Raw genomic sequence first — 14,635 nt, 5'->3', positions numbered from 1 at the left:
CTGTAATATACCCATTAAATCTTTGTCTACTTTTCCCACCAGATTTTAAGCTCTATTATTTGTTTTGGTATCCCCAGTGCCTAACACAGAACCAAGTATGTAATGGGCACTTAAATATCTCATTTTATGGAATTAACAATAATTAGAAAGAAATTTTATCCTTTGGGAAACTGAATCTATTTTTATACATCTAATGTTAAACACAAACATAAGGAACAACATGCTCTCTCATCAAATATTATTTGTATGATAAATTTTTGGATTCATGATAATTGGACCCAAAAAGGTAAAATTTACCATTAGTGCACAGATTACAGGGTAAAAATTAAAGTAGCGTAGACTCTAAGCTACTTCATTATAAAGTTAGGTAGGGAAGGTCATGATTATTTAATCTGTGTTCAAATCTCAGCTGGGGAATGTTTTAAATGAACATTTAAATGATGCAAGTAATTTTAGGAGAAGGGAAAGTCTTTGTAGACAAGCCTGTAAACCCAATATTTACACACTTAATTAGCATACTGTCTTGCTAGTCATATCCCAGTAGGTGCTTGGACAGGAAATCTAATTCTCTAAAGATAAATTTTCGGTCATTTTTATCATAAATGAGTAAGATTATCAATTATTTGACATGCCATGATCATAGGATGTACTTTCTAATATATCCTCTGATGGTTTATGTGGACACTGACCTATAATAAGAAAAATATATATATGTATATATATACGTGTGTATGTGTGTGTGTATATATATATATATATATATATATATATATATATATATATATATATATATGAAGCACATTTTGGGGTTTGTTTATTCTTGATAATCATTACTCATGAAACCAGAAATAGACTTTCAAGTTATATGGTGAGCTTTTTCACATTGTAGACGAGGAAACTGAGGCCCAAACAGGTGAAAAAAAATATTGCAAATCTGACAGCTGATTAGCAATGGAACCATGATGACAGGAGAGGTCTGTTGCCCCCAGCCCAGTGCTCTTCTTGCCACTACTTCATGACAATGCTCTCTCTATGAGATTGGTTTCTGGCTTACAACCTGCTACTCATTACATTGAACCATAATACAAGGACCAAGAATACAAGTAAGGGGGTAAATATAGAAGCAATTCAGATTGTTTTTTTTTAATTGACAAATAAATACCTCTGTATGTTGTGGGAAGAAAAACAACAGCTAGATTTTAAGTCTGCAGCAAGCCTGGCATGTTGGAAATGAAACAAAAGGCTTTGTTCATATAACTAAATTTGAGAGTGTGAATAAGCTAAATTTCCCCATCTGGAGACTCTCAGACTAGACGAGACTTACAAATTAATATGAGTGTATAGGTCTGGGGCCTGAGGAAAATTAGGTCAGGTCTAAAAAGGAATCGGGTGCTGACCACAAGTCAGAATTTTAATATGAATTCAAAACAAAGGGCAGAGATCTAATGCTGTAATTTACTGAACACCATTAGGATGATGACATATGATGTGATGAGGAAGCCTTCAAGACAAAGTTATGGGGAAGAAAACAATATTGAAAGATAGAAAATGTTTTAATCCACATACAATTCAGACCCTGATCCTCCTTTTAACCAACTCTTCTCTCTCTCTTTCTCCTTCTCTTTCTTATTGGATCTTATTTTTATCTAAGATATGTTTGCTTTCACTTGGTAGTTTTATTTCCCCATTTTCTTTGTTTCCTAGAATTGAGGACCCACAGCAAGACATTTAAAAAGTGCTTTGATAAAGAAGATAAGAAAAACATTCTAAGATAAAAATTATAAGAACACATCAGTTGTTTTGTGTAGCTCAGAAATAAAATTGGGATGTGAAGAGGTATTTTTAAGAACTTGGAGAGGAGCTTATTCCCTTCCACCTGCTTTCCTAAGGTCTCCAGCTCTTCTTCCAGTGCTGCCTTTGAAGGCTTTGTATATGTCCTATGCTGAGAGATTGCCATTTATGAGGGCCAACACAGGGATGTTCCAAATATGTCCAGCCATTAAGTGCTGGTATGAAAAGTCTGGGCATTTTTCTTTCTTGGCAGTCTCCTATGCAAAGGTCTGAGCTTCTTCCAAAAGTTCAAGATTGATTTTTGATAGAGAAGATAAGTGAAGGATTTTCTAGCCAACTGAGAAGCAGGTTCTTTTGATTAAATCTCAGATTAATAAAAAAAAATTCTACATAAGGTACTGTGACAATTCTCTAAAGGGTATGACTGTGAGAAAAATGCAGATTTTTGGGATAGAGAGTTATAGTTTTGAGAATTTTCATTTTCTATAAATTTACTGTGGTTGACATAAGTTTAAAAATGTGTTCATGTGCATAGTGTTTCCGATTCATTTATGCAGATTATGTAACATTCAAAAAATCTCCCTTAAACTCCTATGTATTATGGGGACTCAAAACTATAAATTATGTTTGTAAATATCCAGTCCGTTCTACCATCACAAATTCTCAAAGTGTGCTAAATGTGGAGAATGTGTTATTTTGTTTACTTTCGCTCTCACACACTCTCTCTCTCCTTGTAAAGGGAAGGATGGTAGGATATCTTTTCTATTAATACGCCACCTCAAATATAAGTGATCATTTTCTTGTTAGTTAAGTTATCGTAGTGATAGACCATAGGCCAGTTTCCCAGTGATTTACTATTACTAGCCCTGCATCGGAACATTTCAAGATAAGATTGAACATTATTTAAACACTTCTACAGCCAAACTGGTCATTTTGATTATATATAAAATTTCTCAGTTTAACCCATTAATTTTTGAAAAAAATGTAACGTTGTTCCAGAAAACCTTATTGAAATAAATTACTTGTGTCATGAATTCAAAAATAGAAATTAATTAGACAAATTGATAGTAAGAATAAATATATTTATAGACTTATCTTTCACTTCCTCCAAGTTCTTGATACTCTTTTTTTTAAATTAAAAAATGGAAAATGTGACAAATGTAAGCCCTTACCAACTTCCCACTTCAGAAGGCTGTTGTCTTCCCTCTCCATTTTTCCAATGACGTACCAGATACACGCCATCCAGTGTGCAAGGAGTGCAAACATGGACATGAGCAGAGTCAGGACGATAGTACTGTGTTGGGAATAGCGGTCTAACTTCTGCAGCAGACGCAAAAGACGCAAGAGGCGCACTGTCTTTAGAAGATGCACGAGAGACACCTGTGGTAGGAGACAGAGCAGCACAACTTGGTGCATGTGTTAAATTCATACCACAACATTAACTTGGAGCCATTCTAAAAATTCTGGAAATGAAGTATAATTATTTTCATATTATTATTTTTATGAATTGTCTTTGTTCTTGACATATTATATCAGAAAGCGATAGAATTAAAGAGGCTGGAATAAAGGATAGGATAGGAAGGATAATTTAATTTATTTGAGTAAACACCTTTCTTAATTAGGGGTTATCTTTTTTTCACTTCCTGTCTGATTTCATACTGCAGTTTACATTCTGATACACAACTGAAACACATTATGGTATCAGAATTGTACATATCTCGAATCCCCTACACATATTTTCTTTCAACCCTACATTCCCTTCCCTGTGTAATGAAATTACTTTATAATAATAATTCAGACAAATTGAAGGCACAGAAAGTGATAATAAAAATACTTTAGAGATTATTTTTTAAAATAGGTAGACCCATAAAACTTGAGTAAGTTCTGCCCATAAGTACCAGTAGCATCTTCTGCCTCATGTACTATACTTCCAACGTTATCAATGGACAGAGGAAACATTTGCCTGAAGCTCGCTCTCTCTCTCTCTCTCTTTCTCTCTCTCAGCGCTCTCTCAGACATGCTTAGGGAATTAAAATGAAATGGACAGGAATTTCTGAAGAGTCTCCTAGTGCCTTTGCATCCACTATAGCAGTAGACTTGTAGCTGAGGGGTTATTTTATTGACTTCAGGGTCCAATTGAAAAATGTGTATCATTGGTGTGGACCAGAATAGTCAATATCACCATTAATAAGGGGTGCACATAACACACCTTCTTTTCATACCTTCAAAGAACATTCTAAAATAGAAACAACAAATAAAACATTAAATCATATGGAAATGCAGTTTGACAAACTTCTTGATGTCACCTTTAATTTCTTTGGGGAAAGCACAAGTAGAGAAGGAGTAACTTTATGGCTTTAACTAACCTCACTCTTTCCTTTACAAAACTGAACAGACACAAGGTCAGCATTGAGAGTTTGCTTTTGTATTTATCTAAAGTCAGTTGACTTCTAATTCTTTCCTCTACTAGCCATATTCTCTTATCTTTAAGAAAAACATACCTAGAACAGTACCTGACACATAGAAAATGCTCAATAAGTATTTATTAGATGAGTGAATGAATAAATTATCAAGTTAAGATGCAAACACTCCAAGCTCAGCGTAGAAATTGATATCCAACAAAATTATATTCAGTTGTATTCTATATCAAATACAGTAAACTCTTAAGGGCGCTTGAAGAACTTGACAGCTAGCTGTGCTCTTTTATTTCTTTTTGTCATTCTCCTGTGTCAAGTTTTACTTTCTTCTCCTTTATAGCTAAGTTCTCATCTATGATTTCTCAAGCTGGTGGTTAGCTAGATGGTCAGATGCCAAGATTTGTAATCTCTATTCTGTTATTTAAAGATATTACTGGGGATGGAGTTTATTTTACAGGTAGATGAATTTGATGGTTAGGTGACAATTTTGTAAGTGAAATGAAAACTGGAACGGAAGTCCCAAATGGAGGAGGGCATCTGCACACATAATTTTGATACAGTCTCCCCATTTTCTCTGACCGGAAAGGATGTTTGAGCAAAGAATGTAGAGCTGCTTGTACATGAGAACAATAGTCATCTGCAAATATTAGGAACTTGAACCTAGGTGTCCAGATGACCCACATAGTTCTTTGTTCATTCTTAAGTCAATAAAAACTGGCATTAAAGAAATTATGTTTGCTCCCATCGGAGTCAGTAGCTTCTTGCTACAGTTTTAATGTTTTCTCTTGAAGAATGACAGGAGAAAGAAGCATATTTGACTTAGATGGAAATATGTATCTGAAAAAGGGAGAGGATTCTTTTGACTCTTTGGATGCTGTTTCAAATCTGTCACTGATGAGAATTATAAGCTACTCATAGACAGGTGCATTCATCAAACCCCCCTATAAAATGGGAGTTTCCCCTTTTACCAATGGACATGGTCATCTCCTAGCTATCACCCAGAAGGGAGAAAGAGAGAGAGAGGTGGCTAACTAATATGTTGTGAGGTCTTCTTAGGTTTTAGACATTTAGCAAAGCATTGTATAGATATGTTGCATTTTCAGTCTGGTCAAAAACTCTGTAGGAATTATATTATGCCCATTTTATGGATATTTTAATGTTAACTTCCCCAAGTAAGTTACTCAGATGGTAAATGATAGAACTTGGATTCATACTTCTGCCCTTTCTACTCTATCAACATTCCTATGTCTTATTCATAATTGTATCTCTTATAAGTGCCTTCTACAGTGATATACATACTAGTTTTCAAAAAGCATGTGATCCGTACTTAAAAGAACTGCCATGAGCAATTGTGAGCAGAGCCAAAGCCAAAGCTTATGCAGTTCTGAATGTCACCTATGGAGATGCATTAACTGGACATATTTTAGATTTGGGAGACAAACATCTTTGGTTATTTATTTGTTTCTTTTTCTAAGTCTTTGTTGTAAAAGAGCATAACTCATAAGTTATTCCTCATAACTTATGTTTTCCTGAGAAGAAAACATAATACCTTGAACAAGCTTTTCTGTTCAAATATTATAGAATATTTGGTCCTGACTAACTTGTTTAAGAGGGATAACGAATTTAGGTGCCAGCTTTTTAAATGCTCATATGCTCACTCCTGTGAAAAGCAGAACAAGTATCACTGGTAACAGATTCCTTCCCCTTTTTCTTTTCTTTTTTTTTTTTTTTGACACAGATGTTGCCCTATACCTTGTATTATTTATGAGGCATTTGTGTTAGATTACATAAGATTGACGAAAAGAGAGCAGGAGTGTAGTGAACGTATATCAATATTTAAAATTCATCAAACATGCGAATTAGACTTTAAGGCATTTCTTCATCCATGTTAATTTTGGGGAATGAGAATGTTAATGATATAAAAATGTATGTTATATATACCTATAACATAATTATATATTATATATACATATTTAAAATATTTGCTCAGTACTCAAATAAAAATGGAACATAAAAAAGTATTCGCTTTTAGTAGCAAAGCAGCAAATTAATTTAAAATGGAATTGTATTAAATAATTAATGAACAATTTAAAACAATTTGCCAGGGGAATTTGGAAATTTTTTTAACCTGTTGTGAATTATATACTTATTCTACAGTCTTGCAAAAACATGGTTTTAAGCCATTATAGTTTCATGATGGTACACTTATCTAGTCAAATTCAATCTTAAAAAGCACTGTAGAAAGCCTAGATAACAATTCAATGTAGCAGTGATTGATATATACTAGATTTTTCCTGGGAGCTTTCCTTTCAGTTGAGTCATAAACGTTTTAAAGATGTTGGCACTATCAACCTCCCAACTTAAAAAGAAAAAGAATAAAAAGAAACTATTGTACAGGCAATTAACAAACGCACAAGTCTGCACTAACAAGTCAGGATCACAATTCTATATTCATTCTGAAGTTAATGATAATTGTATTTGAAACTGTGATTATTGTGTTTAATATTTAAAACTATGCCTTTAAATTTTTGAAAGAGAATATGATTTCTATAAAGCACTGTCAATTGACTAGAATATCTGATTAATTTGAACTAATGTTTAATAAAGTTTTACACGCCGTAATTGGTTACTCTAGCAGAAAATTGCATTACTGCTTCACAAATGGCCTCCCTAAAAGTTTCTTTATAAGGGAGCATTTAATACTTTTAAGAATACCAATCATTAAATTATAAAAATGGCTACTACTACAAGTGATATGCTTTCTGTCCTGGGAGGCTACATGAGGGTAAGGGATTTAGAGCAAGAAAAAGAAGGTACCAAGATTCATGCAAATTCAAGAGAACTCTCAAGTTTTACATTAGTCATATGATTTAGATTTTTGCTACATCCAACAGTTTTACAAGGACTTCTAAGAAGCGGTTGAATTCTCTCATTTAAATTCAATAGTCCTCTCTATCTTGATCAGTCTTCAGTTGGTTTTGCCAATGAATAACAAAATACTAAAGAAATAGAGAGTTAAGGGTCATAAAAGCAGAAAAAAAAATCTTCAAACTCTCTAGCAAATTCTTGACACATGTATCTGCCTAGGTAATATAAAGTGATGCTTAAATTCCTACAGATGATTTCCTTATTAAAGAATTTGTTTAGTGGGTCAGTATTTATGATAAATTCAGCATTTCTGTGTTTCCTGGCTCTGGGTATTTAAAAAAGCATGAACAGGTAATATGAATGTCAAAAGGAAGTAACTTCATCAACTGAAGAATCTGGCCTGCATATCACTGGGCATCAGGGCATCTTTATTGAAGAAGGCACAAAACCCTGGAAGCATAAATCGCCACAACCATTTAAAACCTGAACATGCGATAAATAAATCAACCTTAAAGGCCATGTGGCGGGGAGCTCTTTACTCACCACTGTGACGTTGAAAGCATACAGAAGATCAAAAGGCAGGGCAGCGATTAAATCAATGATGAACCAGGTTGTGACATAGTGGATGCAAATTGATCTTGCTTCAAAGATAACTTGGCCAGACTTGCTGACATAAGTTGTTCGGAAATTTAAAATAATATCTGCTTGGGAAAAAAAAGGTTGAGAAATAAAAGGAGGAGACAGAGAAGAATAAAGAAGGTAGGAAAGACAATGAAAGAAAGAAGAAAGGAAGAGAGACAGGCAGGCAAACAAGCAGGAAGGAAGGGAGGAAGAAAATCGTAGAAAATTAAAATCAGGCAAATGGCAACCACTTAGCCTAGTTCAGATTGATAATATCCAAAATATTCTCCTCTACAGATCCAGTTCAACTAAACAGATACTGAAGAAGGGTGAAAGTAATATTTTCTGAGCATATAATGTTCCAGACATGAAGCTACATGCTAAGATTATTAAAATAAATAATCGTAGCAATAGCAACAATAGTCATCACTTACTAAGTGTTCACTATGTACCCAATATTGTTCTAAGAGCTCGGCATAGGATATTTCACTTAATCCTCAGTACATCTCCTGAAGTAGACAGTGTTACTCTGATTAAAGAGTCAGAAATCAAGTCCCAGGAAGAAAAAGTAATTCATCCAAGATCACATTGCCAAGAGTGGCAGAGTCAAGTTTTAATACAGATACAAGCCGGGCATGGTGGCTCATGCCTGTAATCCCAGCACTTTGGAAGGACGAAGCAAGAGAATTGCCCGAGCTCAGAAGTTCAGGATGAGCCTGGGCAACAAAACGAGAACTCATCTCTATTAAAATTCAAAAAAAATTAGCTGGGCATACTGGCACATGTCTGTAGTCCCAGTTACTCCAGAGACTGAGGTGGAAGAATCACTTGAGCCCAGGAAGTTGAGGCTTCAGTGAGCCATGATTGCACCATGCACTCCAGCCTGGGCAACAGAGTGAGACCCTGTTTCAAAAAAACAAAAAACCCACTAAATATAATCTGAAATCTATATTCCTTATTTTATATAATATTACTTATTTCCATGTATAAAAGTTTTACTAATCTCTGTGTCGATATGGAATTCAGCCCTGCCCTGAAGGCACTCCTATTAACAAAGTACTGGTAGTTTCTTGTGTGAATTTCTGGGTTAAATTCTATTTTAATGAAAGATGTAATTGTTTTCAATCTTTCCCTGCATCATTATTTAGTTATATATTATCGAGCGTTTTACAATATATGAGGTCCTCCTGAGTGCTGATCAAATGACATCCGTGTGAGCTTCCAACAGCCCTATGAGCTTGAAAGAAGACCCTGAGCAGGAGAAAGGAACACAACTCAGCTGACACTTTGATGTCAGCCTTTTGAATTCCTGATCGGAGGATCCAACTAAGCCATCCCTGGACTTTTGACATATAGCAACTGTAAGATAGTAAATGGATGTTGTTTTAAGTTGATAAGTTTGCTATGCAGCAATAAAAACTGAAACAATACTTATTATGTCATTTGATTCTCAGTATAGCCTTGTGAAGTGAAAAGCACAGGAGCTATGACAAGGAAGATTAGTATTATTGTAGATAACACACAGGTTCTTCGTATGAGCCCAGTACAGTTCTAAGTCCTTTATCATCATAATCTCATTGATGCCTTACAACAATGCTAAGAGATAATCATTTCTATTATCTCCTTTTACAGATGAGGAAATTGAGGCATAAAAGAAGTCAAGTGACTTGCCCTGGGTGATACATCTGATAAAACTGAAGCACAGGATTACATCTTCCACCAAGTTAGTGAAAGAGCAAGACCCAAATTCAAGTCTCCTGAATTCCAGTTCAGGACTTTGGGTTTGGTACCTTCACAGAGACTAGTCTTATCACAGATCTGGAGGCAAGTCCTGGGTGACCCAAAAAGAAAACAATTGTTGTTCTAGTCTATTGTGAATAACTTTTAAAAACTGAATTATTGAAACTGATATTTTTGTCAAAAAATAAAAATATCTAGGTAATTTTATTGTTAATATTGAGAATATGAGAAAGAATGAAGCTAATTAATAAAGCACTCACATAGGATAAGAACAATCCTAGGTGAATTCCACTGCACAGTTAAAACGCTATCGTGGCAAAGATGGACCACGGAAGCATGGCCACCGTGAGGGAGACAGGTCAATGTAATGCCATCAGACTGTAAGAGTAGCATGTGAACATTCATTCTTCCTATTTTTCTAGGCTCAGGTACTTCTGCATTAGCAATGCAATTTAGTACCTCAGACCACCCACTTTGAAATAAAGCAAAGATTTCAATTTCATGTTTTCTAAAAGGAAGCACAGGTGAATCACTTAAATTCTCATGAGTAAGAAAACCCAGAGTTGTTTACTAAAGCTCATTAGTGATGTTTGGTTTCCACAATATAGGCTAAGGTAAGCCCATAAGTTCTTTATAAAATTAAAGGGGATAAAATCCTTGAATAAGTGACCATGGAATCTACCACAGTTTTCATGGAAAACCCATTACCATCATCCATATACATTCCAGCAGCACTCCCATGAATGGAAGAATGAATGAAGTGAATGACCTATGGTTGACTGATACAGCAACATTTTTAAAGCTGTGTGGTTAGTTACGTGGTTCACTAAAGAACAAAACAGTGGTTCAGACTTCTGAAAAAAAAAACAGGTATTTTCTTGGGTAAGTCATTAGAGAATATTCGTTTAAAGAGCTTTTTAAAAAACAATTTATTATTCAATTGAGTTAATGGAATGAAAAGAAATATGCTAAATTTAGGTTTAAAAAGAAGTAATTATAAGACTTTTATACACAAAGAGATAATAGTAAAAGAATAAAAGATTTTAAAACATCTATACAAATCTATTTTTGAAATACTTGAAAATTTTTTGGTTTATTTTCAGGGGAAAAACCTAGATATATATTATTTTCTAAGATTTCTAGGTCTATGATACACTTATAAAGTGTATGGTACACTTGCAAAGACTGTATGTTTATCCAATCAATATTATTTATTCAGTAACTGATTTCAAAGCGAACAACTACTTTTGTCGTACTTATAAGAACAGACATAGTTCTGGTATATTTACGAAACACTTTTTCACACTCATTGATTTGAATATTTCCCATGCCATCCTCTCAGGTGGACTACTATCACTTGCATTTTAACAATGACACAGGAGATTTAAGTAAAGTGTTTGAAGTCATACGGACAGTAAGCAACAGAGACAGAGGATGTTTTCCGACATTCAATCCCATTTTCTTTCCATTATCTAAATGATTACTGCACTTCTAAATATATTTTAGAGGAAATAACAATAGGTCAGTGCAAGGAAATGCATTTCTGATTGTAGTCCTTCGATCAAATTCAGCATCAGCAGTACCCAGGTAAAATAATATTAAATTAGGGTCACAGAATTAAATGTGGTGAGATGAACTGTCTTTGATTCTGGAAGTACAAGAGCTAAGCTTTTGTTCAGGGATAACAGAGAAGTTACTCTGTTTTCTATCCAGTGGTGAGGATGTGGTGGTGGTGTTCACGAACCAGGATAACTCAATGTTTATAAATATTTCCTTCCATTTAAGAGAACTGTAGAGATGGCAAGTACAAGTTCTTTGAAAGTGAAGGAAGCACAGCATAAAAAGATTGTGTTGAGGAAGAAAAGAGCTTTCTAGATCTGGTGTCCCTCATGACAGAATCATAGAAACAGAGTGGAACTTCGCAAACACTGAATGTAGCTGCTCCTCCCCCTGTAGCTGTCCCACTCCCTTTAAATTAAATCAGAATTTATTTAAATATTACAATAAGAATATGATCTCCAGACAATCCATAACCCATCTGAAAAGCAGCAGTATAACTTTCATTTTTAGAAGCATGTTTTTCAGCCTTACGTTGAAAAATATATATAGAAGTATATGCATTAATATCTAGTTTTATATGTAATTTTCTTGTTAATATCATTGAGCAATTTGCACAACTGTCCATAAGTACAAAACACACACATATACACACAGTTTAAATTTTTAAGAAATTTCAAAATCCATAACAAATTAACTCAAAAGGATTTTTCACCTAGAAAGCTTAATGTCTCCATGTGCTTATATATGCATAAGTAATCCTTTATGGCACATTGTATTGGTATCATAATGAGTAAATAAGCAGGCTAATACAGAATTACCATACATACTCTATGTGGTTTATAGAATTGTCAAAAAACTAATCATAATATACCCACCCAAAAGAAGCAGAATAGAATTGAATTATCTAATGCTTCAGATGACAATTATTTTGCAGAGTAATCAGTTTGCCTTATTGTATTTGAGTTTTACATAGAATGATTAATAAAAGACAAATAATCAAGAGAAAAATGTGTACATATTCTATTTCCAAACTGTTAAGGCAGCCAAAAGTGAGTATTTCACTTATCTCCCACACTAAGTGTCTATTTATGAGGACTAAAAAGCAGAAAGGTTAAATCCATTTTTTCTAGTTTGATTTCCTCAAGAACTATGTAACTAGAAAGCACAAAAAAAGAGGTTAAATTTAATATGGCATAAATTAGATTTCTTTTCTTTATTAGCATGCATGACAGATGGGAAATAATTTTAAAATCATATTGGCTTACTTGTTAAAAAGTAAATTAAAATACAATAGTGTGCATGAAAGCATATGCACCACATACAAATAATTAATGTCTTCATTTAGCCATTTGTTTAAAAAGTAATCAATGTAGTACAGTGTGGGTGGAGAGATATTTAATTAAACCAGCTGCTGACTAATATTTAAAGATACTCTGTTTTTTTCATTGCTTATGAGGCACTCTTTCAAACACATTATGATATCACAGCAAATTTGAGCTAGAAGGTGTGAGACGAATGAATAGAGAGCTGATCAATGAAGAGAGGCTTGAGGGACTAATAATCCTAAGAATAATTGCAATTGATTGCCAATATTAGTGGATAAGAGTTTCATATCACTTGACCCTTGCTTATCTTGTCAGAATTGTCCCTCTTGCTTACCTGAAGTGAAAGATTAATGGAATAGAAAGAGCAGTAGGCCCAGTGAGAAACAGCATTTAAGAAAAACTGCATTTAGAAGAAAAAATGAAGCTGACAAAGGGCAATCAGGTAGATTGAGGCATAGTTGATGCTGGTATTGGCTTTTGCTTTGTATCTGTAGGGTCAATTATTCATAGTTGCATTAGTTGGCTATGTTCATCATTAGGTAGTTATTTTTTCATGTTTTAGAAAAATTTTCTTTTTTCTATTGATACATGACCAATGTACATCTTTTGGGGGTGCATATAGTTTAATACATTCATATAATTTATAAAGATCAAATCAATGTAAGTGGAGTGTTCATCATTTTCTTACTTTTTTCAAGTCAGAGGAAATGCCTTCTTTCTCAAAACTTCCTTTCCTTTATTCTAGTTTTGTTCTCAGCAGCAGCACAGAATACATTGTCCTCTCCCAGCCCAAAGCTCTTTCTATAAATATCTGAGATCAGTCGTCAAGTTCATGTCTCAGTTCTCAGGTTGAATATCTTCATTTCTTTCAACCATCTCTTACTGATATGGTTTCCTCTTCATAGGCCCGATGATACTCTCTAGTTTGGTGGTTTTCACAAAAGCCTCATCGAAGAAAGGAAGGATTTGGGTTCTACCTCCACCCACCCAGCCTTTCCAATTTTCAGGCTGAGCTTTTATTCATTTTACATAATAAGCCTCCTTATCAATTTTGATTTTGAAAAGGAATTTTCAAGTCTTTAATACAATAAAGAAAAGAAAAAGAAAACTGCTCTTGTAAGGTACTTGGAATTAAATTTACCATCCCAGAAGTGGTCTGGCCAGTGTGGGAGACAGGAGCAAATATGCACAATTCCCACCAGCATTGTTTTCAGAGTTCTTGTTACTCCACAGCCTTGCTAACACTTGATGTTATAAAATTTAAAATTTTTTTGCCTATTGGGTGGGATAATAATTCTAATGTGTTTAGAATTATTTTAATACTTCTAGTAATGCAGCCTTATTAAATTGTCACAGTTAAAAAAAACCCTTTTATTACTATATACTGAAGTGAACTTTTGCCAACTTAAAGTCCCAAATGTTATTGTTTTTCATACATATTGGTCCTAATAGACTGCTTGGGTTCTTATTGGAAGAGCTAAAGCATAGCTATACCTTTCAGCTTTTCAATATACTTAAGTATCACAAAATACTGCTATTGAGGACTTGTGTTCTTTGCCTTGTGCAGAGCCCCTGGCACTCAAAGATGAACAAGGCATCCAAGAGAAGCATGCCTTTTTCTGGTAACCATGGGATTTCATAATTTTATTAATCTGCAATCATTCCAGCTGTAGATACACAAATACACACTATCTGTGATCTTGCTTGCAGGTCAGAGGAGACAGTGCACACTACCAGTGGATCTTTAATATTCCCCACTTATTGTCTACAACTAACTATTTGTGTTATATTGGTCTTGTGCATTGCTTTTATTTTATTATATAAGTTTACCATATCAAAAGACTTCCATGTAACATGTCCATTGGCATGTGTACAGACTATCTATTTTGACTCCCTATATTCACTTTTTCAGTGATGTGTGACTCCAAATTAGATATTGAACTTTGGAAAAATTTAATCATTTTTAATAAAAATAATTTAATGATTAAACATAAACATACTGAAAAAACCTTATTTAATCAGTCTTAATTATATAAAGTTTTGACACATTTATTCTGTTTATAGGTGTAGTTATTAGGTGGTAAAGTTTCCAAGTTTAAGTAAAAATAGAAAATATAAGAACTATCTAATCTATAATATTCAATCATGCAATTAAAAAATTAACAATGGGGGTTATTAATTTCATTTGAAGTAAATATTAATTATTCAAGTTACAAAGCTTGGAACTAATGAACACTTGGCTGGGTGCATTGGCTCACACCTGTAATCCCAGCTCTTTAAGAGGCCAAGGCGGGTGGATCACATGAGGGCAGG

General features: G+C 34.0%; 1 protein-coding gene across 2 annotated transcripts in view; it reads right to left on the bottom strand.

Moving 5' to 3' along the window:
- KCNH8 (potassium voltage-gated channel subfamily H member 8) overlaps positions 1-14,635 on the bottom strand; it is a 393,974-nt gene that overhangs the window by 144,908 nt on the left and 234,431 nt on the right. For both annotated transcript variants that reach the window (XM_001162672.6, XM_054680428.2), the window contains 2 exons: positions 7,620-7,777; positions 2,964-3,171 (listed from right to left, as the gene is read on the bottom strand). In XM_001162672.6, the coding sequence (XP_001162672.1) occupies positions 2,964-3,171; positions 7,620-7,777 (366 nt within the window). The remainder of the gene's footprint in view (positions 1-2,963; positions 3,172-7,619; positions 7,778-14,635) is intronic.

The sequence above is a fragment of the Pan troglodytes genome, chromosome 2 (assembly GCF_028858775.2).
Source record: "Pan troglodytes isolate AG18354 chromosome 2, NHGRI_mPanTro3-v2.0_pri, whole genome shotgun sequence".
Lineage (NCBI taxonomy): Eukaryota > Metazoa > Chordata > Mammalia > Primates > Hominidae > Pan > Pan troglodytes.
This window is presented reverse-complemented; position numbering and strand designations above follow the sequence as displayed.